The sequence below is a fragment of the Chelonia mydas genome, chromosome 15 (assembly GCF_015237465.2).
Source record: "Chelonia mydas isolate rCheMyd1 chromosome 15, rCheMyd1.pri.v2, whole genome shotgun sequence".
NCBI lineage: Eukaryota > Metazoa > Chordata > Testudines > Cheloniidae > Chelonia > Chelonia mydas.
The window spans coordinates 7,842,729-7,866,517 of NC_057856.1; the positions used below are offsets into that span (position 1 = coordinate 7,842,729).

Consider the following 23,789-nt stretch of genomic DNA (forward strand, 5'->3'; position numbering starts at 1 on the left):
GGACTCTATCGCTGCCTGCAGCGTTGGTGCTTTCAGCAGACAATCATCCAAGTACGGAAATATCAGAATTCCCTCCCTGCATGGGTAGGCAGCTACTACGGCTAATACCTTTGAGAATACCCCAGGTGCAATGGAAAGGCCGAAGGGTAGAACTTTGTATTGGAAATCGTCTTGTTCTATTGCAAATCATAGAAATTTTCGATGTGATGCATGGATATATGAAAATATGCGTCCTGGAGGTTGAGGGCTGAGAACCAGTCCCCCTTTTCTAACGCTGAGATTATGGTGCCTAGTGTGACCATTTTGAATCACTGTGTTTTCACATATTTGTTGAGTCACCGTAGATCGAGGATATGTCTCCAGCCTCCTATTTTTTTCTCTGTGAGAAAATAGGGGAAAAAAACCCCTTCCCTATGTACTTGGATAGTAGTTTCTACTGCTCCTAGAGATATGAGGTGGATTATCTCTTCTTACAGTAGATGCTCGTGAGCGGGGTCCCTGAAAAGGGACAGGGAAGAGGGTGTGTAGGGAGTTTAGAGGTAAAGGGGATGGATTAACCAGTTTTGATAATTTCTAATATCCATCTGTCTGTTGTAATACTCTGCCAGATTGGGTAAAATGGAATCAGACGATCTCCAAAGGTCTTGCAAGTGGCAGAGGTTCCAGCACTGCAAGAGATGGGGTTCTCGGGCCCTTGGCCAGGGATTCAAATTTGTTGTCTGGAAGTTGATGACTGAGATGTAGTATTTGAGGGAGCAGACTGTCATCTTCTTGAGTTTTTCTGTTTCTGCTCCTGATGGCCATAGTATCTATGGCGTTGTGCAATGGAGGAGGTCGGGATCTTTGAGGAGCTTGATAACGTTCCTGTCTTCTTTTGATCTTAGGTGTGTAAATGCCTAGAGATTGCAATGTCACCCTTGAACACCTGAGTGTGTGTACTGACTCGTCTGTTTTGTCCGCAAAGAGTTTGGATCCCTTGAATGGTAAGTCTTCTACAGTCAACTGTACTGGCTGTGGGAATCACGACAGATGGAGCCAGGAAGCCCTCCTCATAACAACCATTGTTGCTATGGATCTCACTGTTTAATCTGCCAAGTCAAGAGCGGCCTGTAATACTGTTCTGGTTATAAGCTGACCTTCTGTGATGATAGATTTGTACTGTTCTTTTTTGTCATCCGGAATAAACTCATACTTGTGTAGTTATCTGTGGTCATAATTTGCCAGTACGGCTTCACAGTTGGCTAATCTTAATTGTAAGGTTGCAGCAGAGTATGCTTTGCAGCTGAAAAGGTTGAGCCATTTCCAGTCTTTGTCATAAGGGGTGTTTCTGGGGTATTGCTGTCTACCCCATTAATTGACTGCGTCAATCACCAATGAGTTCAGCCCTGGATACGAAAAGAGAAATTCAGTGCCCTTTGCAGGCACGTAGTACTTTTTAACAGACCTCTTACAGATAGGTGGAATTGTTGCAGGGGTTTGCCAAAGCAACTTTACATGGTCCATAATCACATCATTCATTGGAAGGACGATTTTAGATGAGGTCAATGTGTGCAGTATATCTACTAATTTATGTTGAGACTCCTGGACTTCTTCCAGAGAAATGTCCAGTGAGGTGGCAACTCTCTTACAGAAGTTTTGGAATTGTTTGAAATCATCATCTGTGTTGGGAGGTGGGGGCATAATAGTGTCATCAGGTGACGATGAAGAGAAGTGGACTTCAGGTGGATTGTCCTGGTCAGAGAGTATCTCCTCCTCTTCAGCCCCCTGTTCTGAGGTGTCAAGCGGTCCCTGTGGTGTTAATAAAGGTAATTGATACGGGCCAGCCCTGGGAAGACTGTCAGATACACACTGCTGCTGTTGTTGTGGATATGCTGCTCACGGTCTCCAAAATGGCCATTGTGGCGGGAAGAGCATAGTGGGCATCCAGGGGTGCCCGTATCAGAGTTGGTTTGGAGGGTTTGCTGGGTAGCTCTTGCACAGAGCAGCATGCGTGATAGGAGTAGCCACAGGGAAGGAATGTTGTGGAGAGTCCCCGACATCCTCATCTACATCTTCATCCTCACGTAAGAATTGTGAAGCGTAAAGAGGTGGAGAGCTGGGCTGACTAGCTACCGCAAGGACCAAGGTACCATTGGTGCCGAGGATGGGAGACTCCAGTACAGAAGAAACAGTGAGGTCTTTTTGGCGCAGGAATTGCTGCAAAGCGTATGGCATTGGTACTGTATGCTGAAAACTGCCTGTCGGTATTAGAGTGCACAATGTCCACACTAGGTGGCATCATTAGCAGTGGGGGTGCTGAGGTGCCCAGTACCAACTGTTTAGTCATGTCTGGCGGTACTGCGGCATAGGGTTTCATTTTCCCCTTGGTTTCTGTGTCCGAGCTCGGCTCCTTGGTGACTTTGGTTTTCCTGGTACCAACAGTTCCGGAGGGTCCCACTGCTTTGGCCATTGACATGGCCGGTGTGGTCAGTACTGGGAGTATTTGCCAGTTAGTGGCGTGCCTTTTCTTGGCCAACTCCAAGATCGGGGATGTGGTACCTTGGGTTTCTTTGTAGCCTTCTTGGTGGGCTGATCGGGAGCCCAGGCCATGGAAGAAGGGCCCGTCAGAGGCTGCAGTCGGTGATTTCTGGCCAGATGGGGTGCGTACCGTCAGGTTCAGATGCCAGGCAGAGACACTTCTCCATGAGAAGTTTAAGTTGGAGATCTCTTGCCTTTCTGGTGTGGGCTTTCAGATTGTGACAGTGCGAGCACTTCTGCGGTGTATGTCTTGCTGAGACACCAGACACACAGAGAGGTACAGAAAGCCTGCAGGTAATGCAACTTTTGAACCCTGGGGAGCCAGGCAAGCCCCTCAGGGAGTGTACTCTCCCCACGGGGGGTGGGGAGACAAATACCATTCTGCAGCATGAAAAAAATGGAAACCTACAGCCCTATGAGGAGAAAATATATATTTCTTTTTTTTTGGAGAAACGAGAGGACGGGGATAAAGTACTAACCCTAACTATTCTAACTGAAAACTAAAACTAAGGGAAACTGTGCTACTCAGAAAGCTGCAAGGCGCTGCTAATTGCTGCGACTTGAGCCAATGGCAGTGGAGAAGGAAGTGAGGGGAGCTTGGTCGCACAGCATCAGTTAGCCACCTGAAGCAGCGTGAGACGGGGACCACGCATGTGCGATCCAACCGGGCACTGCTACCACAATTCTCCAATTATGAACACAGGAGCGCACGGACACCTAAGGTGGAGTACCCACAGGGACATCACTAGAAGCAGCACCAGTTTATTTAACTAAGGGTAATCTACTGCATGAGCTCTGACTGCTAAGCAGTACTGCATCCTAGTGGATAATGAAAGAATTGCTACTGCTTTAGATTGGAAAACAAGCAGTTGTACTCCAATTAAATAGAGCAGAACCCCATATACCCAATCTAATAGGGACTGGGGCCAGATGAAAAAATGGATAATCCGGAGAATGGGAAGTGCGAGGTTGCAGCCCTATCTAGCGGCCACGAGAGAGACTGCCTGCTTCTGGACCTGTGCGCACTGGTTGTTTGGTTAATAAGAACATAAGAATGGCCATACTGGGTCAGACCAAAGGTCCATCCAGCCCAGTATCATGTCTACTGACAGTGGCCAATGCCAGGTGCCCCCGAGGGAGTGAACCTAACAGGTAATGATCTAGTGATCTCTCTCCTGTCATCCATCTCCACCCTCTGACAAACAGAGGCTAGGGACACCATTCCTTACCCATCCTGGCTAGTAGCCATTAATGGACTTAACCTCCATGAATGCATCCAGTTGTCTTTTAAACCCTGTTATAGTCCTAGCCTTCACAACCTCCTCAGGCAAGGAGTTCCACAGGTTGACTGTGCGCTGAATGAAGAACTTCCTTTTATTTGTTTTAAACCTGCTACCCATTAATTTCATTTGGTGGCCCCTAGTTCTTATATTATGGGAACAAGTAAATAACTTTTCCTTATTCACTTTCTTCACACCACTCATGATTTTATATACCTCTATCATATCCCCCCTTAGTCTCCTCTTTTCCAAGCTGAAAAGTCCTAGTCTCTTTAATCTCTCCTCATATGGGAACTGTTCCAAACCCCTAATCATTTTAGTTGCCCTTTTCTGAACTTTTTCTAATGCTAGTATATCTTTTTTGAGATGAGGGGACCACATCTGTGGTACAGAGAGCCAGATAATGGAGGGTTGGATAAATGGGGTTCTGCTGTGCACTCAGGTCTAAAAAAGAACCATACCCAGGGAGTAAAAGGATCAATTTCACTTCTGCAGAAAGTAGGAGATTGATACATTTAAAACTCTTATTAGCCACACAACTGACTCTGTTGGTGCAAAGGTCTAGCAGAGCCCAGGTGACCATCTCCAGGAAAGCTTTTGATACATGATACACAGGGATGAATTCTTGTTGACACAACAGCGTTACCGCAGTTCTTGTGTGCTACTGCTCTAGGCTGGCTATTCTGGCATCATCATTCAATCTGAAAAAAAAGTGAGTTTCCTAAAAGTTATTTTGGGGTTCTTTGATCTAAGGCAACTCATATTTTAGATTCCTTTGCTCTTACCACAGAAATTAGCAATGGAAAAGAGGATTTGATCATCTTATATATAACTAGTGACCAGTGAAGGACTGTTTCTCACAGTATACGCCTTTTCTTTGTCCAGTCTATTTGAAACAGCCTGTGTGATGGGGCTTTTATCATTACCCTCGATTATTCTCAATGAACATATCTCAATGCTAGCATTCTTTCCTGATAATGTAGTAAAGTAGAATTGTTTGGAGGAGCATTTTTTTCACAGGTTTTTAGCGGATATATCTGCTGTAGCTTGTGGAGGAAATGTTGAATTTCTTCATACAATGGGAGCAGTTCTATTTTCTAGAGGAGCATTTCTTTGGAATTGTAATTAATACCAACTACAGTACTTCTTCTTTTAGTGTTGTTCACAAGATCTACCCTTGCTTTGGATTGCTTAAGGGCTTGACCCCATTCTCCTTCTAAAACAGTAGCATACTTTAAGATGCAAGCAATGATTCAGAATATAGGACTGAGCTCCTAATATAAATATCATGTCCATTCAGAATAGAGCAAGAAATCACCTCTCACTGTGAATTCCTATGTTACATTTTGACATTACAAAAATTAAAACAGAAATCTCTGTGTTTAGAAGATCATGCTTTCTAATGGTTTTCACTTTCTTCCCCTGAAATAAAAAGGACTAATAGGGCTTTTTGAAATAGCACAATCACAGTTTCTACAGCACTACATTAACATTAATTTTTTTATTTGAGTGATCGTCTAGCTGACTGCTTACTTTGGGCCATACATTCCCTGTGTAAAGACATGGAAAATCTGCCAGCTCAGATTTCTCAAAAATATGTTCCATCTCTGTCTACCTAATGATTATGCTGCAAAGGTGGTGAGACAGAAAGGGCAGACTGTGTGAATATCCCTTACATGAACAAGGTGACAGATCTGGGGTTGGGACCTTGGCTTTTTGCACATGGCTGTTATTTTCAAATGCATTCAGTGTTGGGTTAGGCCAATGCTGAGTGCTTCTGGAAACCCCATTCATAGGGCCTTTGTATCTGTGAAGCAACAAGATCCTCCGTCTGCAGACTACACAACTGGGCTTAGCTGTATTGCCGCCCCTGGTTCATAGATCACAGCTGTGCTCATGTCACTCCTGACGAGGATCAAAATGTGGGCAAGCGAATGAATCAGTCTCAAATACAGTGCTAAAAGTTTGGCTGCTTTGATTTAGGAACATGTCATTTAGCATGAGTCATCCCTTACTCCTCCCACTCTGGTTTGGCTACTCCCCCTTCACTGCCACAGAGTGGAAGAAGTGTAGACGTCTCACTTTGCTGCCAGACGTGTGAGAAGCGTCTCATGCAGGTACTGCTTGCCTATGCAGGAGGTTCCTGTATAAATTTTACAGAAAATGCTACTTTTCAGATTTTCCTATATTTCAGAGTTATTTATATCTCTACCCTGTCTCCTTGTACTTCTGCATTTTAGTGCATCTTGCTATGAGACTGTTCCTACTGCTCAGATATTTTCAGCCTTCATCTGCATATGCCTTGTTTCCTTCGACTTAAACAGCAGCTGCACTTAAGAGCTGTATCTTAGGGCTGAATTTTGTCTTAAATGGAGCTAACATGCAAAAGAGTAAGTGCAGTTCTATTAGATGATATTTTTCCTGTATTCTGAAAATGGAGAAAGTCCTCCTAAACTGAAGAAAATAATGTAACAAATTATTATTTAAAACACTTAAGTTTTAAACAGTTTAAGAGAGCTTAAAAAGGAAAGAACATGAACTTAACCGAATTGTGAACATGCTGCTAAGACAGGGATAACAATTATGACTAAACAATTCATAACAGTCGCTCTTTCCTACCTCATATACAGCACTCAAGTCCCTGAAGAAAGTTTTGGCTCCGTCGAGCAAGGCCTCATTTTCTGGACACAGCACAATATAAGCGACATCCCGATGGCCCCCATATGGGTCTAGCAACAGCCTCTCCCAGAACGGCAAGGAGAATGGAGAGATTGTCAGGAAGTCCTTGTCATAACCCACTAGTAAAGTGGGGATTGGAAGAGGCTCAGGAGACTCCTCAGAACCTGATATGAAAAGAAGAGGGTATTATTACAGAACCACTTTGATTGGAAAGGAGTGTCTGGTACAATAGCAAATTAGCTCTTTCTAGCCAAATGGTGTAAATCAGTAATCTCTTGTCATGGTGAGTTTTCAGAAAGCCTAGACCTCCTCTGTGCAGGCAGGATGCAGCCACAATACATATTAACAATGTCCTTCCACAGTCCTTTTCCTCAGGTAACGGTCCTTAATTACAGGGCAGAAAGATTTAGATCATACTTATGAAGTGTCATAAAATCAGAGGTCAGTCAGTCAAAGCAGAAGAAGCCAATCCAAGCATCACTACTATAATTCCCCTAAAAGATTGCAATAAAATATCTTCTGGTGTACTGTAAGTCCACATTCTGCCAGAATTTCAGGGCCTTCTTGAGGACTGAACTTGTGGTCTTGAAAGAAGTGGTTTCACTCTGTCTAAATGATGATATAACAACATTTCACATATGTCCTTTGAACCTAAAGAAAAGTGATGACACGAATTCATGGAAACTAAATTAATGTTTCTTGCTTTAGCTCCTGCTGGTTGTGCAAAATGACCAACTGAAGAAAACTGTAGCTCCCAAAGTGGATAGTGCTGATTTCTAAGCAAAGTGGCTAGAGTTAATACAAATTCAAAACCCCAAAAGAGTCACCATCACAAATGAGAGGATTATCATAACAACAAATCTGAGATCTCACACAAACTGTGTTGTTAGGGATTACACTAAAAAGAAATACTAGTGTAGCCTGCTGTTGCTTGGAGAATGTGAGCCCAAATATACCCTGGCAATTTCCAGAGAAATATAAATGACTAAAAAGTCAGCATTCACCAACCATTACCACATACTCACCACAGATATCTACTGTTCTAACGCATATGAGAAAATGTGGTCATTTCAGTTACAATGTGTGGTAACTGTTGGAAAATCCTGACTGTTCAATGCTACACTGTAGTTACAAATGTTGAAAAACGGCTGGAGGTACTTGTCATATGGCACAGTGGCATTGGAATGTGATGGTAGTTACTGCAGCCTGTCATAGCCAAAAGGGAAATCAGCATTATGTCAAGTGTCAGAGCAGGGAAAGTAGAGAATTGAGGCACTGTGGCAAAATAGAATAAGACTGTAAAAAAACAGATCAGTAGGGAATTTCACATAAAATGCAGGCAAAATGCATGAAGACTAAAAATGATGTTTAAAGGTCAGTCATTAGTTTGTTCTCACTTAGTACATATTCTGTCAAATATATTTCCAATTAAAAGTCTCACTTGTAACCAGGAGGTGTTTAATTCCAAACGTATCAGCAATATGACATTTTAAAACATATTTAAAATCTTAAAACTAGGGCTCTAATTTTATTTAACAGTTTCTATGCTTCACGTTATTGGTTATTCATTGTACTAGCTATGGGTTCAAACCAAAATCAAATCCACACAGGGATTTTGAACCTCACCAAAGCTTTTGAGGTGTTCAAACCCATCTCCAACATCAGTAATCTTGGAAGGTAGAACCCCCACTATATTACTCAAGAATAGCTTTCGAACATTAAACACAGCAAAAAGCCGTCTGAGGAGACTTTTGTTCTTATGAACTTTCCAGCAAAGAACACATTTAAATGCCCACGTGTAAGGAAACATAGCCTTCATCTGAACCCTGCTGTTCCACAAAAAACTGTACCATATGTTCCCCGTCCTGCCATCTTATGGAACTGCTGCCAGGTGAGGGGTCCCTGCACATGTTGGATGTTCTCCCAGGTCCTGCCTGTCCGCTTCTTCTGGATGGCATCTTGGAGAAAGGGCTGTAGGGACAGTAGCATGCGCACCACATCCTGGGAGGACAGCATGCTGATATCCAGTACTACAAATGACAAAGAGGTATGAATCATATTTCTGTTGAGGAGAAGGGACATAATTTTTTTTTGGCCCGTGATTCCTTTATCTTGCTTCTCATGGTGCCTATATAGCCTGTGCTCCACTGTAATTAGTAAAATAGAATTTAAACTGCTTCTTTATCAAACGTTGTTAGACTAAGCTTTCTATGAAGTTCTTTTCAAAATATCCTTTTGCAAAATGTTATCTAGACTGTAGTGATTTGCTGTAAGTTTATTTAAAGGTGTAAAGCTGCTTAAAGGCTAAAAAATATAGTTCTTTAAGTCAAGCCCATAAAGAATTGTAAATAAACACATTATATTTCATTTACAAATTTACATTATTTCTAGTTGGCATTGTTTCACAAAGATTTGATGATTGCATACGTATGCTCCAAAAAGATATGCCACAGTCTCACCAAAGAAAGCTAGAGCAAAGTTTGACCCTCACCCCAGAAAACAAACCAAACCAAAAAACCTACAAAATTGTTGTGAATTTGTGACACTGAAAAGTCCTACAGCATGTGGAAGGAAGAAGGAAATTTACCAGTATTCTACCTTTGGTTTTAGAAAGCTCTCCAAATTTCTTATCTACTCCTGTTCCTCAAGAGTGCATTTTCCCCCATAATGTTTAAATGATACTGTCTTGCACTGGCAAGTTTAAAATAAAAGCAGAAAGGTAACTAAGTTTTTTGAATGAAAAAAACCAAAACCTCTTCTGTGAACCATACCATTGCTGTGAGGCCAAGAGTGTACAGTAGCACTTCTTACTAGGGCTTCATCCACTTTTCCACCAGTGGGGTTATCCACATACTGCCTTCCTTGCTCCAGGGCATTGAAGCACTCTATCCAGGAATCATTACTATCTGCTTGCACTCTGTCATAACTCCAGTTCATAAAGGGAAGTGTCTGCCGGTTATTGGAGGACATGTAGTCCAAGCAGCTCAGAGAGGTGAAAGGCTGTGTGTGCTGATTCTGGAGAAGGAGGAGGAGACTCATAGGGGGTTCCTGGCCCCTCCTGGCTCCCTCTCCCAACTGAGGAAGTAAAGTGGTCTGACACATCATTAACCTCCTCTCTGCAGCCTGGCCAATGTCTGAGGTCTTGCCAAAAATATCCAATTCATCCTCAATAAAAAGCCCAGAGTTGTAACCTAGTTTGCGGTTCATAATTGCACTAAATCCACACGTGCAGCGGTACTGGTCCTCGTTAGATGAATCTGGGATGTACAGCCCTACATCTGCACCTTTAATATTCATGTTACACGCGCATATACAACAGCTATCAAAGTTGCGATCTTTAAAGATGTTCAGCACGGAGTCTGAAAGAATCAGGGTGACATACAGGCTGTGGGCTTCTGGGATTGGCTGGACAGTGGGCGGCTCCACAGAATTAAGCGGTCGTGTTGTAGAAGGGGTAGAAGCTGGTGAACCTTGATCTGTGCTGTCATATTTTACAGATCCTTGCCCGCTGGCAGTGCCCCCACCTCTAGGAGTCCTTGGGGTTCTGGGTGTGCGTGGCGTAGGGACGGAGAAGCGGGGAGTTGCTGGGGATGGCAGTACTCCTGCTCCACTGTTGCTGGCTGGGGCAGCACTGTTTAATGTCACTGGTGTATTCATTTGGGGAGTGTTCATCTGAAGATAGTCTTGATCTGCGAGGCTCCCAACACTAGGCACATTGCTGCAAAAAATACAGGAAGATGAAGAATATTCAAAAGGTTCACTGTAGACAGGACTCAGATGCAATAGCTCCATAATGACCACAATAAAGGGATAGCACCTTCAGACATTCCTCTCATATCATTATATTCAAGAGTCTCTCTTCTTTCTGTCTAAACTTTCAAGATCTCATCAGCAAACATAGCTAAGAGTCGCTGAGAGTGTAGTGAAAAGAAAAAAAACAAAACAAAACAGAAAACATCCCCTCATGCTGTTTTAAAGATTACAAGCTAAGAGTCTGTTATGACCTGAAATCTCAGGTGCCTATTTAGAATGACCTGAAATTAAATAATTGATGTGACTTCAATATTTTCAGCACTTGGGGGGGTGGGGGGGGGGGGAGGGAATTATTTCAGTGAAATCCCTATGCAACTGTCTCTAAAGAAATCTACGGTCCAATGTGTAAAAATTAGGGGCATGAAATTTCATATAGTTGTACAGCATCATAAACTCCATTTAGAAATAATTTGCTTTACTGTCTATATCAGGGGTCAGCAACCTTCAGAAGTGGTGTGCCGAGTCTTCATTTATTCACTCTAATTTAAGGTTTTGCGTGCGAGTAATACATTTTAACGTTTTTAGAAGGTCTCTTTCTATAAGTCTATAATATATAACTAAACTATTGTTGTATGTTAAGTAAATAAGGTTTTTAAAATGTTTAAGAAGCTTCATTTAAAATTAAATTAAAATGCAGAGCCCCCTGGAAAGGTGGTCAAGACCTGCGCAGTGTGAGTGTCACTGGAAATCAGCTTGCCATAGGTTGTCTACCCCTGGTCTATATGTTTTAAAATGTCTGTAGTAAATAATTAACTTCGGTACCCCTTGATACAAATAATTTATCTGATTCTTCTTGGTGAAATTTTAATGTTTCCTTGGTGGTACCCAGCTGACAAAAGTGTTTCACATACAGTAAAGGCAGCCTTTATGTAGCCCTACATAGCGTATGGTACAAAAATAACACTTGCTATTGCAGACTCCTGGTCCACAAGAGCTGAAAGTGGTATTTCTAGGTCACCATTTGTCATCATACTTCCTATTAGTAACAGTTTTGCCATTATCTGCTAAATTTCAGGGACCAGAATGCGGTCATATATTCCCACAAGAGATCTCTTTTCTTTGGAATGACATATTACAGTAAGAAACAGATAATTTTGTCATTAGGCTTCATACTAAGGACAACATAATTGCTCAAACAAACAAGGTCTTTATAACGTTTTTCTTCCCGAGAGCTAATAAAACATTTTTCTTGAAATGTATTCCTTAAGGGCAGCACATAAAACATAAGAACACAATCAGTCTCTTGATGAAGGAGCAGAAACATATGGATTTTTTATATTTGTGTGTTCTTACTGTGTGTTTTATGTGTTATTTTAAAATGAATATTATTTTAAGGATCACATTTCATTAGCAACCTGAAAAGAAACTGTAGTAAAGACCTGATCCTTTAGAATCATTTTGTTATCTTTAACTGACCTGTGCCCAAGTCAAAGGTAGGAAAAAATGGACAAAGGTTGATAAGAGTTGTGAATCTGAGGCACAGTGAATACCTTAGACAAATGACAAAGCGTGACCTAGAAATCTTGATCAGCAATCACCACTTTACTAAAAGCCTGCAGTAATCAGGGTGCAGTAATTATCTTCACTCTAATTGGATTACATTGAAAATAAAAGATTTTTTTCAACAAATACCTGCAATTAATAATCAGCTCAGTCCTGGTTACTATTAGAAGCAGTTACTATTAGAGAAAACCTGAGAAGTCATTTGCTCCTTAGGTGGTATCGAGGGTTTGCAATTTCTTTTTTGCACTTCTTTTAAGAGCACTGGAAGATCCTTTGGAGCTGGAGAAGGCCTGATTTAAGGATTGATTTAAAGATACAAGCCGCTTCCTCTGTAAATTCATTCACTGCAGCAGGAGACTCTTCTACTATATATATTACGGCTCCTGAGAGGTTTTGTGTATTAAATGGTTTAAATTCTTGCTAGGTTTCAAGATCTGCAGCAATGGATTTTTTTCATAAACAGTGATAACTTTTGAAAAATATGCTGGGGATGCAAATTTCTCATTTAACTTAATTTAATGGCAAACTTGCACCTGGGGCACAGTGCCACTACACCTTAGAGTGGAGAGAAGCCCAGCAATTTCAGAATATATGGGAATAGGAATCACCGAACACATTAAACTGGCAACTTATATGAACAGTTCTGAAGAAACAAGAGGATCCCAAAGAAGAGTTGTGTGTTCCCACAAAACTGAAATGGGGTGAAATTCATCCCTGTACAAAGGGACATCAGAGGCCTACACACCACATAAGTCACACTCAGCCATCAACAGGTGTATATCATTTATGTTGGCATTCTTCACAGAAGTGAATGTAACCACAGTGAATGAAGTACAAAGTGAATACTGAAAAGTGTGTCTTTAGGGCAGAAATAAATTAAATATACAAGTTCTACCACTGTAAACGATGGAATGGTCCATTACACTTCAAGATCCATTCTATTCCATGAGATGAAGGGCCAGATCCTTAGCTGACTAGTTGGGTGTCCGTAGGTACTCCCTCCCCGCTTTACTTTTTTATTTTTATTTTAAAAGGAACTTTACAAAAAAACAGCCACAGACACTAACAGAATTTGGATACATATATTTCAATGAGCTGAATAAATTAAAAGGAATAACTACCAAGAACAATTTAAGTATTAAAAATCCTGAAGATAGGAGTTCATTGTCAGCTCAAAATATCCATCAGAACTAACATTTTGATCTTCTAAATCATGCACTGCAGATGGATTAGAGGACACATTTTTGTATTATCAAAATCAGAAGGTAAGTACTTCTTTCCATCTACAATTTATCATAGTTTTACTAGAAAGCACCATGCAATTTCAGCACCCAATTTTATAAAACCGTCCCCTAAAGTTTACATCTCATTCAATGACCTGGTATTTCCTTTGCAGTACAAATGAACATGAGTATCTTCCCTATGAAATACTACTTTTGTTTATATTTTATACAGGCAGATATTTTCTCTCTATTACTCACACAGCACACAGCCATTACAAGTATACAACTTTTTTGTCTGGCTCCTTCGTTGGTATTAACTAAAACTCAAAGGAGAAGCAGATGATATGCCTTTTTACAACTAAAGGCAAATCATGTTTGACATCTACCATTTCCTCCAGCAAAAATGTGAAGTAATGACTAAATATTCACCATTAAAATCCATCATTAAACCTAATACTTGGAGATTAACTGTATGAGCCTTCTTCTTTAACATTTCTACTTTATGTTGAATTACAATGTTTTTGCCTGGATAATTATTTAAAATTGATCAACTCAAATGTCATTTATTCCTGCTCCAGTTATCAAAAATGTTTCTGACTTTATAAAGCAATGGAAGTTTTGCAGGTTTAAAATAAGTCCATAATTAGGCTTGCTCATAATTTTATCATATGGATTAAAACATGGAAAAATCATCAGCACTCTGAGTGTCCATTTATTATATACCTAGATACAGACATAATGAATGTCATCGTTTGTTGCAATGCTTGTACTTACTTGTAGCCATCTCTGATGAAAGTGGCTGCAGGTGGCATGGGGAGTTGTTCAATTTTAGGAGGAATCGCCCAAGAAGGCCTGAACATGCAGGCATCCGGTATCTTCAGAGGTAGCAGGCACTGGCTTGGCAGTATCTTCAATGGAGCAAACATAGAAGAGCCCACAAAAGGTTGAAATGATGGAACTTTGTGCACATACGAAAAATCCTGTAAAACCAAAGTGATTTTAGTGTTTAGAGCTACACAGAAAAGTCAATCTTTATATTAAAAATATATTCAGGTAAAACTAATTATACTAATTTGAAGCAAATATAACTGCACTTTTTCTCATACTGAAATATCTACTCACTTTATAAACATTTAGGGACACACACCCAAAACTGTAATGACTGTAAAAAGATTAGGATTCTAGAGCCGATTGTGATTGCTTTAGGGAAGGACTTTATACTACATGGTTAGAAAGTGAACACCACATTCTGGGCACTATCATAATCCAAATAATAATGGTGAACAGAGTAACCATTAACCGCTGGCACCATACCAAATTCATAGTCAAGCCAGCTTGGGCTCACTAGCAACCATTACACTTTTCTTTTGTTTTGGTTAAAGGGAACAATAACTAGGACTTCAGCCAGAGTTATTCCAGATCTCCTTGAGACAGAGACTGTCTTCCTCTGTGATTGGAAAATATCTAGCATCTGGGGGAAACTACTGCAGTATATATAGTAGAAATTCTAGAAAACTTCGTTTTTAATGTCTTACCACAGTCCCAGCATCCTCATAGATTCCAAGGCCAGAAGGGCCACTGTGATAATCTAGTCGGATGTCCTGTACAACACAAGCCAGAAAACTTCCCCAAACTAATTCCTAGGGCAGATCTTTTAGAAAGAACATCCAGTCTTGAGCTGAAACTTGCCAGTAATGGAGAATCCACCACAACCATTGGTAAATTGTTCAAATGGTGAATTACTGTCACTGTTAAAAGTGTATTGCTTTATTCCCAGTCTGAATTTGTCTAGCTTCAACTTCCAGCCATCGAGTTGTGTTATAACTTTCTCTGCTAGACTGAACAGCCCATTATCAAACATTTGTTCCCCATATAAATACTTATAGACTGTAATCAAGTCATCCCTTAACCTTCTCTGTGTTATGATAAACAAACTGAAGTCTTTGTATCTACCACTGTAAGGCAGGTTTTCAAATCCTTCAATCATTCTCATGGCTCTTCTTTGACCCCTCTTCAGTTTATTAACATCCTTCTTGAATTGTGGACACCGGAACTGTACATATTATTCCAGCAGCAGTAGCATGAGTGCCAAATACAGAATGCAAAATAGCATTCCTCCTCCTACTCAATATTCCACTGTTATGCATCCAAGGATCACATTAGCCATCTGGCCACAGAATTGCACTGGGAGTTCAAGTTCAGTTGATTATCCACCACAACCCCCAAATCTTTTTCAAAGTCATTGCTTCCCAGGATAGATTTCTCCATCCTATAAGTATGGCCTACATTCTTTGTTCCTATCTTTTACTTTTACATATGTATACTTTTACATATAGCCGTAATAAAATGCATAGTATTTGCTTGTGGCCAGCTTACCAAGTGATCCAGACTGCTCTGTATCAGTGCTCTGTCCTCTTCATTGTTTATAACTCCCCCAACTTTTGTATCATCTTCAGACTTTACCAGTGATGATTTTATGTTTTCTTCCAGGTCATTGATAAATTTATTATATAGTATAAAGCCAAGAACTGTTTCATGCAGGACCCCACTACAAACACACCTGCTTGATGATGATTCCCCATTAACAACATTTTGAGACTTATCAGTTAGCCAGCTTTTAATCTATTTAACATGTGCCATGTTAATTTTATTTTGTTCTAATTTTTTAATTAAAATGTCATGCAGCACCAAGTAAAATCCTCAACAGAAATCTACGTATATTATACCAACATAATTATCTTTATCAAATTTTTAATTCACCCCCAAAAAAGATATCAGGTTAGTTTGACGGGATCTATTTTCCATAAACCCACGTTGACTGGCACTAATTATATTACCCTCAATTAATTCTTTATTAATCAAATCCCATATCACACGCTCCATTATCTTGCTCAGATCAATGTTAGACTGACAGGCCTATAATTACTTGGGTCATCCTCTTTACCCCTTTAAATATTGGCGTAACATTAGCTTTTTTCCAGTCTTCTGGAACTTCTCCAGTGTTCCAAGACTCACTGAAAATCAACATTAACACTGCGGTGAGCTCTTCTGCCTTTTCTGTTAAAACTCTTGGATGCACGTTATCTGGACCTGCTGATTTTAAACTGTCTAACTTTAGTAGCTATTGTTTAACATCCTCCTGACATACTAGTGGAATTATCATTATATGATATGAGTACATCAACCATTTCCCCCCAAATACAGAATGGAAATATTTATTGAACACTTCTGCTTTTCTCTGATTATTGATAATTCTACCATTTCCATCTAGTAATGGACCACTACTATTGTTAGGATTTTCTGTGTACCTCATGTACTTACAACGGTTCTACTTACTTTCCTTAACTCTGCCAGCCATAGATTTCTCCGTGTCCTTTTGCTTCCCTTCCCAGGGCCTCCTTAAAGTGTCAGAAGATGAAGCATAACAGGATTCCTACCTTTGACACTCAATAATCAGCACAAGAAACCTACTTACATTTTTGTAAACATGAGTTATGTTGGGTTAGGTGCTAGATTCCTATTAATGTGTATGAGCAGCAGCTGCTCAAATGCAGAACTCTATGCACACTTAAAAAGATATGTTTCAATACTCTTTAAATCTTTGTTAGAGATATCTAAAATATCTTCAGTATGAATAAGTCCCTAAAATATATATATTTTTTCTAATCTCTCTTTTAGCTCATCAAACTATAATCTTGACCCAGATTTCCTTCCTGTCCCAAGATTAACTAACTTTGTTTTGACATACAGAAAAATATTTGAAGTGGAGGAAAAAACAAATAAGGTCTGTGACAACTGGAAGAAATAGCTTTTCATTATTTGTATGCAGCACACCTAATTAATAACCATTATACTGGAATACATGTCTTTCCAGTTTCTAAAATGCTGCTAAAACTGATAGGAGAGAGATTGAGAACTGTATAATTATACATTAGTAGAACATGGGCACCTAGTACAAACATGCCTTTTCTATTACACCCACACTGTGAGGGCAACAAGTCCCATCAGGTTAGGGTAGTATTTGTTTTTCCCATTAAGTCAGGTAAAGTGATACTGTATGCTGGAAAGAGCAATTCACTCCCAAAAAGCATGTGTTTAGATTAGGCCAAGGGCAAGTTTCTTTGGCAATTTACCATCTATTAAGGATTCTCTGAAAGCAGGGACTATGTACAAAGTTGGGCATACTATTTTCCCCTTCTCCTCGCTATTGCCTGTTGGTAATTAATGCTGTTTAGGAACAGGAGGGGAAGTGACCCTGGGAATGTCAGAAGGATTGCCAATGGTAAAAGGTGTGGCTGCCTGGAGATCTTCTCCCTAGAGAGTTGATAGGTTTACTGTCTAAGATAATTTTTTCATAAGGAAATTTAAAAAAAAATCCACTGTTTTAGTTGCCTTGAGGAGAGCACCAGTGGGAGTCCTAGTGTAGACAAAACTGCAGCAGTTTCCAAGGTTTTTATCACCATAGCAATTAAATGTAATGTTGGAAGCTGATCTTTAATTGGCATGGGGACAACATCTCCAGAACCCATTGGAACCTCCAGTATGGCTCCTGCTGGTGCTACTATTAAGACAGCTCAACTAGTGGTAGCATCAGTGCAATTTTTTTTCCCCAATGTAAGAGGCCATCTTAGCTCTGAGTAAATAGCTGTCTTATTTTTGCTTTCTCCTTTTTCCCCTGAGACTGGGCATTCTTCTATCTCTTTTGTAAAATTCTTACCAGGTTGTTCCCTCAATACAATTTTGGTCTTCAGACTGGAAAAAAAGACTGCTACTCTTATACACTTCTTTGAGAGTGGAATTAAATTCAATATGACTGAAAGTCTGTAAATTAGGTTAAAAAGCAAATAAACTTTACCTGTTAAAGGTAAATGGCTGATTTTACTGAGAAGCACCATCCCTGGTCATAAAGGAAAGCAGTTAAATATGTGCTTAAGTCCATTTCTGTTCAATAAAGCACATAAGCATTTGCTTAACTTTAAGCATGTTCTTAAGCCCCATTGTCTTCACTGAGACTTAAGCATATACTTAAGTACTTTCCTGAACTGGGACTGGGCCTACATTATGTATTCTGCAAAAAGTTCATGCAGTTGTGACTGGGCAACTGGGAGCAACTCTCAGAGACAGACTGCCCATTTATATCTTATCTTATTCTAGCAGCAGTTGCCGAGTAATTCTGTTGGGTTTTCTTTTACACAATTTTGAGCTGTTATTGGGGGAGGGTATGTTCAATAAATAGGTAATTTACCTGTTACAGTTATTTTGTTATGGAAATTGTCTGAATTTCTTCAAATAAATAAATTAAGCAGCAGCAGGATTTTTTAAAAAATTCCTTAATTAACTTAGGTTTCAGAGTAGCAGCTGTATTAGTCTGTATCTGCAAAAACAAAAGGAGGACTTGTGGCACCTCAGAGACTAACAGATTTATTTGAGCATAAGCTTTCGTGAGCTACAGCTCACTTCATCCGATGCATTCAATATCCGATGAAGTGAGCTGTAGTTCACGAAAGCTTATGCTCAAATAAATTTGTTAGTCTCTAAGGTGCCACAAGTCCTCCTTTTTAAAATTAACTTAGGATCCTCTCTAGTATGAATTTACTGCTAGTGAAAGACAGGGAATTAATGACCCTGGAGATTGAAGCCCTCTATTCAGCCAAAAACAAATACGCTACCCAATACTGTCACAGTTCCCAGATCAACTGCCCCTCTGACCTCTCCTGCTCTTGTTGAGTGCTTTCCACTCGCATCTCAGGTCTTTAGCTGTCACCTGTCTCCAGGTGGAATCATGCAACTCTCCCACTTTCAAACTAGGCCCTGAATTGCAGTCCCCTGGTACTAACTGTGATTTCAGCAGGTCTGATTTATATCCAATATCTGCAGTTCTCTTCTCTTCTCTGGGAGCAATGACAGGGCAAGCAGTGACCAACCTGCTTTGCTAAGGGAAAGTCCCCATGTGGAAAAAGGTTAAACACCTGGCAGACCTAGATATGCATAAAAGCATTTTCCTGACGTGGACCATGCTAGGTCTACAGACTCTTCTACAGACCCCCTCCCTGTCAGCGCTCACTGACAACTTCTTGAACAGCCGCTGGCAACTTACCGTCCTTTGAAGAAATCAAGCCACTTTTTAACTGTTTGCAGCCCTTTCATCTGTTAACTCCCAACTCTGGCAAAACAAGATTTGCAACTCAATGGAGCCAGGGTTCTTGAAGATAACAGCTTGCCCTACTGTCTTTCAAGAGTGTGCTTGGGAATTCTTACCTGGGAAGCCATTCTGTCACTTTCCTATTTGCTCCTCCCACAGCCCCCTATTAAGTTAGATCAATACAATCATACAGGAAATTCTACTAACCCATCATAGATATACAGAAACTTTTCTTTACTGACATGGTCACTTACAACAGTCATACCATTATTACATAATAGTATTAACAGATTAATACATAGTCACTTCTTGTCCATCACAAATATTTCTATCACTGATGTACAAGTAAATATAAAAGCACTGTTAATAAAATTATGAGATGACACAAACATTGCCAGAGTGGTACACAATGATGAGGAAAGGGAAGTCAAATGGAGTGAAATGGATCACCTGGGGCCTGTTCAAACAAATGCATTTTAATGCAGTCAAATACAAGGTCATGCATCAAGGAACAAAAAATGCAGGCCAGACCTTCAGACAGGGGATTGTATCCTGGAAAGCAGTGATTCTGAAATAAAATTTAAGAGTCACAGTGGACAAACAATTCAACATGAGCTCCCAGTGTGATTCTGTGCCAGACCAGACTAATAATCCTTGTATGTATAAAGAGGTGATTTTGCCTCAGTATATAGCCTTGCAAGATTGATATTGGAACACTCCAATTCTGGTGCCACATTTTAAAAAGGATGCTGAAAAACTGGAGATGGTACAGGAAAGAGCTATAAAAATTATCTGAGGGATGGAGTGCTTTACAGTGGACTGAAGGAGCTCAATCTGTTCAGTTTATCGCAAAGAAGAACAAGAGGTGACTTGATCACTGTGCAGAAGTACCTTTATGGGGTGAAAAATACCAAGCTCTTTAATCTAGCAGAGAACGGCATAACAAGAACCAGAGACTCAAAGTTAAAGCCAGACAAATTCAAATGAGAACTAAGGCACCATTTTTAACAGTGAGGGTGATTAACCATTGGAAATGGTGAAATCTCCATCTCTATGTCTTCAAATTAAGACTGGATGATGCCTTTCTGGACACTATTCTTTAGTCAAACACAAGTTACTGGGCTCCGTCAAGAGGTAATAGTGAAATTCTATGGCCTGTGTTATTCAGGAGTTCAGACTAGATGGTCTAATGGTCCCTTCTGGCCTTAAATACTATGTAACTATGAAAAAATACAACACAGGAAGCAGTAGAACAACTTTTCCCCACAAACTACAAGACCAGTAGGATTCTCAATCCTTATCAATAGGGACAACCTCTGCGGGGCTAGGAATGGAATTAGCCAATTCCATCCTGGTTCTCTCTTTTGAGACTGCTAACTAAGTTTTAGTGCATAAACTCTACAGTGATGGGTGCTACAGAAAATCTTTGGCAAACAAGCAGGTACCAATTAGTGTCAACAGCAACAGTGTTTTCTGTAGTGTGGACAGATGTCCACTAGGGCAGGGGTAGGCAACCTATGGCACGCGTGCCAAAGGCAGCATGCGAGCTAGTTTTCAGGGGCACTCACACTGCCCGGGTCCTGGCCACCGGTCCGGGGGGCTCTGCATTTTAATTTAATTTTAAATGAAGCTTCTTAAACATTTTAAAAGCCATATTTACTTTACATACAACAATAATTTAGTTCTATATTATAGACTTATAGAAAGAGACCTTCTAAAAACATTAAAATGTATTACTGGCTCGCAAAACCTTAAATTAGAGTGAATCAATGAAGACTCGGCACACCGCCTCTGAAAGGTTGCCGACCCCTGTGCTAGGGATTAGCCTGAAACAAAACTCATTTCACACAGACAACAAACAGCTATCATAGGTTCTTTTTTTGAGAAGAGTGCCTCAAAACCATTAAAGTCAACGTGTAACTAATACATCTATTTTTGTGCAATTTCTCTGCTCGCATTAAACAACTGGAAACTTGTCCAACAAAAAAGGATTCGTTTCCACTGAAAGATTACCAATCCCTTTATATCAGAGGTCCCCAAAGTGTCACACCCATCCCATCCCCACCCTCACCTCTGCTCCAGTCCCGCTCCCAGCCGCGTACCTGGCTTCCGGCCCCAGCCGCAGCATGGTTCCAGTCCCAGCCCCAAGCCAGCCCGCAGCCTCAGTTGCTGGCTGCGGCTCTGTTCCCGGCCCGGGGCCGAATCTGGGAGCAAGGCCGGGAGTGGAGCTGCACCTGCTCATGGGCCCGTCTGCCAGCCCCACTTCCACCTCGGTCCCCAGTCTCAGCTCCACTCCTGGACCCAGACCCAACCCCAGCTGTGGCCCTAGTCTCAGCCCCCTTATCTCTGTCTGCACCACCTTCCACCCCCACCCCCTGGCCGCATCACCACTCCTGGCCCCAGCTCAGAGAGAGGGCAGGGACAGGAGTAAGGGGGGGGAGGGCCCGCAACCCTCAAAAGTTTGGGGACCTCTGCTTTATATGGATCTGGTTCAAAATTGTGCAAGGAATTGTCCAGCCAACTCTATGGCACTCTATTTGTATGTGTTTTATTAAAGAAAAAATCTTACACAGATGAAGTAACACTAATGGTATCTTTGGGGTATTACCTTGATTTCTTCAGGTTTAGGGCTCCCTAACCCTTCTTCCACCTCCATTTTAAATTCTGTGAGCTGTGTAGGAACCATGTTGACCATAGGACTTTCCATCATCCCCAATGCTGTCACAGTCTCTGAACTTATTCCATCTTTATAGTTCATCACCGGGGAAAAGGCAGGGTGTTGCTCCAAGGAAGGGGGCGTTGGGAACATCCTTTGCAGATCTGCCACAGCTAAGCATCACAAAATAACCTACGGTTAACCATTAAAAAATAAATTCTGCATAACTCTTCAATGAGACCCCATAAAGAGAAGGACTCCAACTCAGCACTGGCTTTTTTGGATTGTTAAAGTCAAGCAAACAGACTGCAGATCCTCTCCTGCTTTCACACCAGTGTAAATCTAGACTAACTCTATTAATATAATTTATACAGAGTACAGTGTCCTATGGACACTTTTCAAGTTTATTGTTCAATTGAAACACATACATTTGAGGATGTTCAATATTCAAATATGCTGTGATAATAATAAAGAAAGCTTTAAGAAAATAGATTAAAGAACAGTACTGGGGATCTGACCACAGTTACAGTTAATAACTAAGTGGGATCCAGAATATTCTTCTTTCCTTTCTAGTGTTTCATGACACGAAATCCTAAAATCAAAACTGGCTAAACTTCTGATGAAGTGCGGAAAGCTTTTGCACAAAACTTTTGCACTGACTAACAGTATGTGAACCCATTTTGGTCCATGTTGTCATAATCCGATGAAAACAGATCTGAGACTATAGCTACTGCCATCTTGGAACATCTTGATTAGAAATTCTGCCTCAAGGCATCTAAAAAAATAACAAGCAAGTCCCAGAGGATGCTGCAATATGTATTTTGCACCACAGCCACCAAGACAGGAAAAATCATAGAGCATTTAATTATCTCTAAATAAATCAACACAGTGTAATAATTTATCCTATATTTCCCATTAATTTTAAATGAGAAAAAATACTGAAATGCTTAATATAGTGAAATGTATTGTATAAACCCAAATGGAAATCACTGTAAACTATTACACTTTTCCCCACTACCTTCTTTCCATTTCCTGCCATAATGGGTTTATTTTTCATAAAATTCAGAACATATTGCTTTTTCAATTTTAAGTAGCTCAGGTATCCTTTTGACATAATGTTACAATCTGATGAATTCATTGTTAAAAATACTGAGATCATATAAGAATAAATTCCCATATCACCTTCTCCCACAAAAAACCCATACACTGAACCAGTGTTTCTGACAGACTAAATGCTTCATTTCATTTCCACACCTTTTTCTGTCCAGTAAAGCACTACAAATCCCCAGACCTATTTGACAGGATATATTCTTTAAATTTGTACTCCATAGCTATTATACATTTTGTGCAGTCCAAAGATGACAGTTAAGTTTGATTTAAAATTGCTACTAAGTAGTGAAATCTTTCCGTGGGTCTGATTTGGATCAGCTGATCCTCTTTGCTTTTCAAGTAATGGAAGAAGAGAGGAGTGCTTTAGCATCATTTGGTGAGCAGTGGTGCTAGAATGACATTTAGTCAGCAGGGCTTTGCTATGATGTATCAAGCATTTCAGTTCCTCACAGATGTTGTCATGCATCACTAGCTAGTGTCACAAGGAAATAGAGAGAGGATTAAGAGGGGAAAGCACAAGGGGTACAGTGTATCCATTTAACCTATTCCATACTGCTCTGTATTATGCCATTTTCTTATATCTTTTAGTTCCACTTTGCAAAATTCTGCAGTGCAGAGTCATTAAAAAAAATCCTAAAATGTTTAATTAAAAAGAAAAACTACAGCAACTGGCTGTCAAGCATTATTCATTTTCATATGTGTCATGCTTGAGAAAGCTTTGCATATTTTAGAAAGCTATGGATCTACTAAAGCTGTCAAAATCCAATCTCTGTATACTTCATACTTCTACATTTGAGTAAATCAGCATTGCTTTTATGGGTCCATAAAACTCTCTGACTCATCCCTCTGACACTGTGGTTTTTCCC

The 23,789-nt window shown here is 40.3% G+C and overlaps 1 protein-coding gene across 3 annotated transcripts in view; it reads right to left on the reverse strand.

The window, feature by feature from the left end:
• MED13L (mediator complex subunit 13L) overlaps positions 1–23,789 on the reverse strand; it is a 428,751-nt gene that overhangs the window by 43,781 nt on the left and 361,181 nt on the right. For all 3 annotated transcript variants that reach the window (XM_043529751.1, XM_007071902.4, XM_037878503.2), the window contains exons 15-19: positions 21,766–21,986; positions 13,790–13,995; positions 9,248–10,194; positions 8,327–8,506; positions 6,417–6,640 (exon numbers count right to left, since the gene is read on the reverse strand). In XM_043529751.1, coding sequence (XP_043385686.1) covers positions 6,417–6,640; positions 8,327–8,506; positions 9,248–10,194; positions 13,790–13,995; positions 21,766–21,986 — 1,778 coding nt within the window. The remainder of the gene's footprint in view (positions 1–6,416; positions 6,641–8,326; positions 8,507–9,247; positions 10,195–13,789; positions 13,996–21,765; positions 21,987–23,789) is intronic.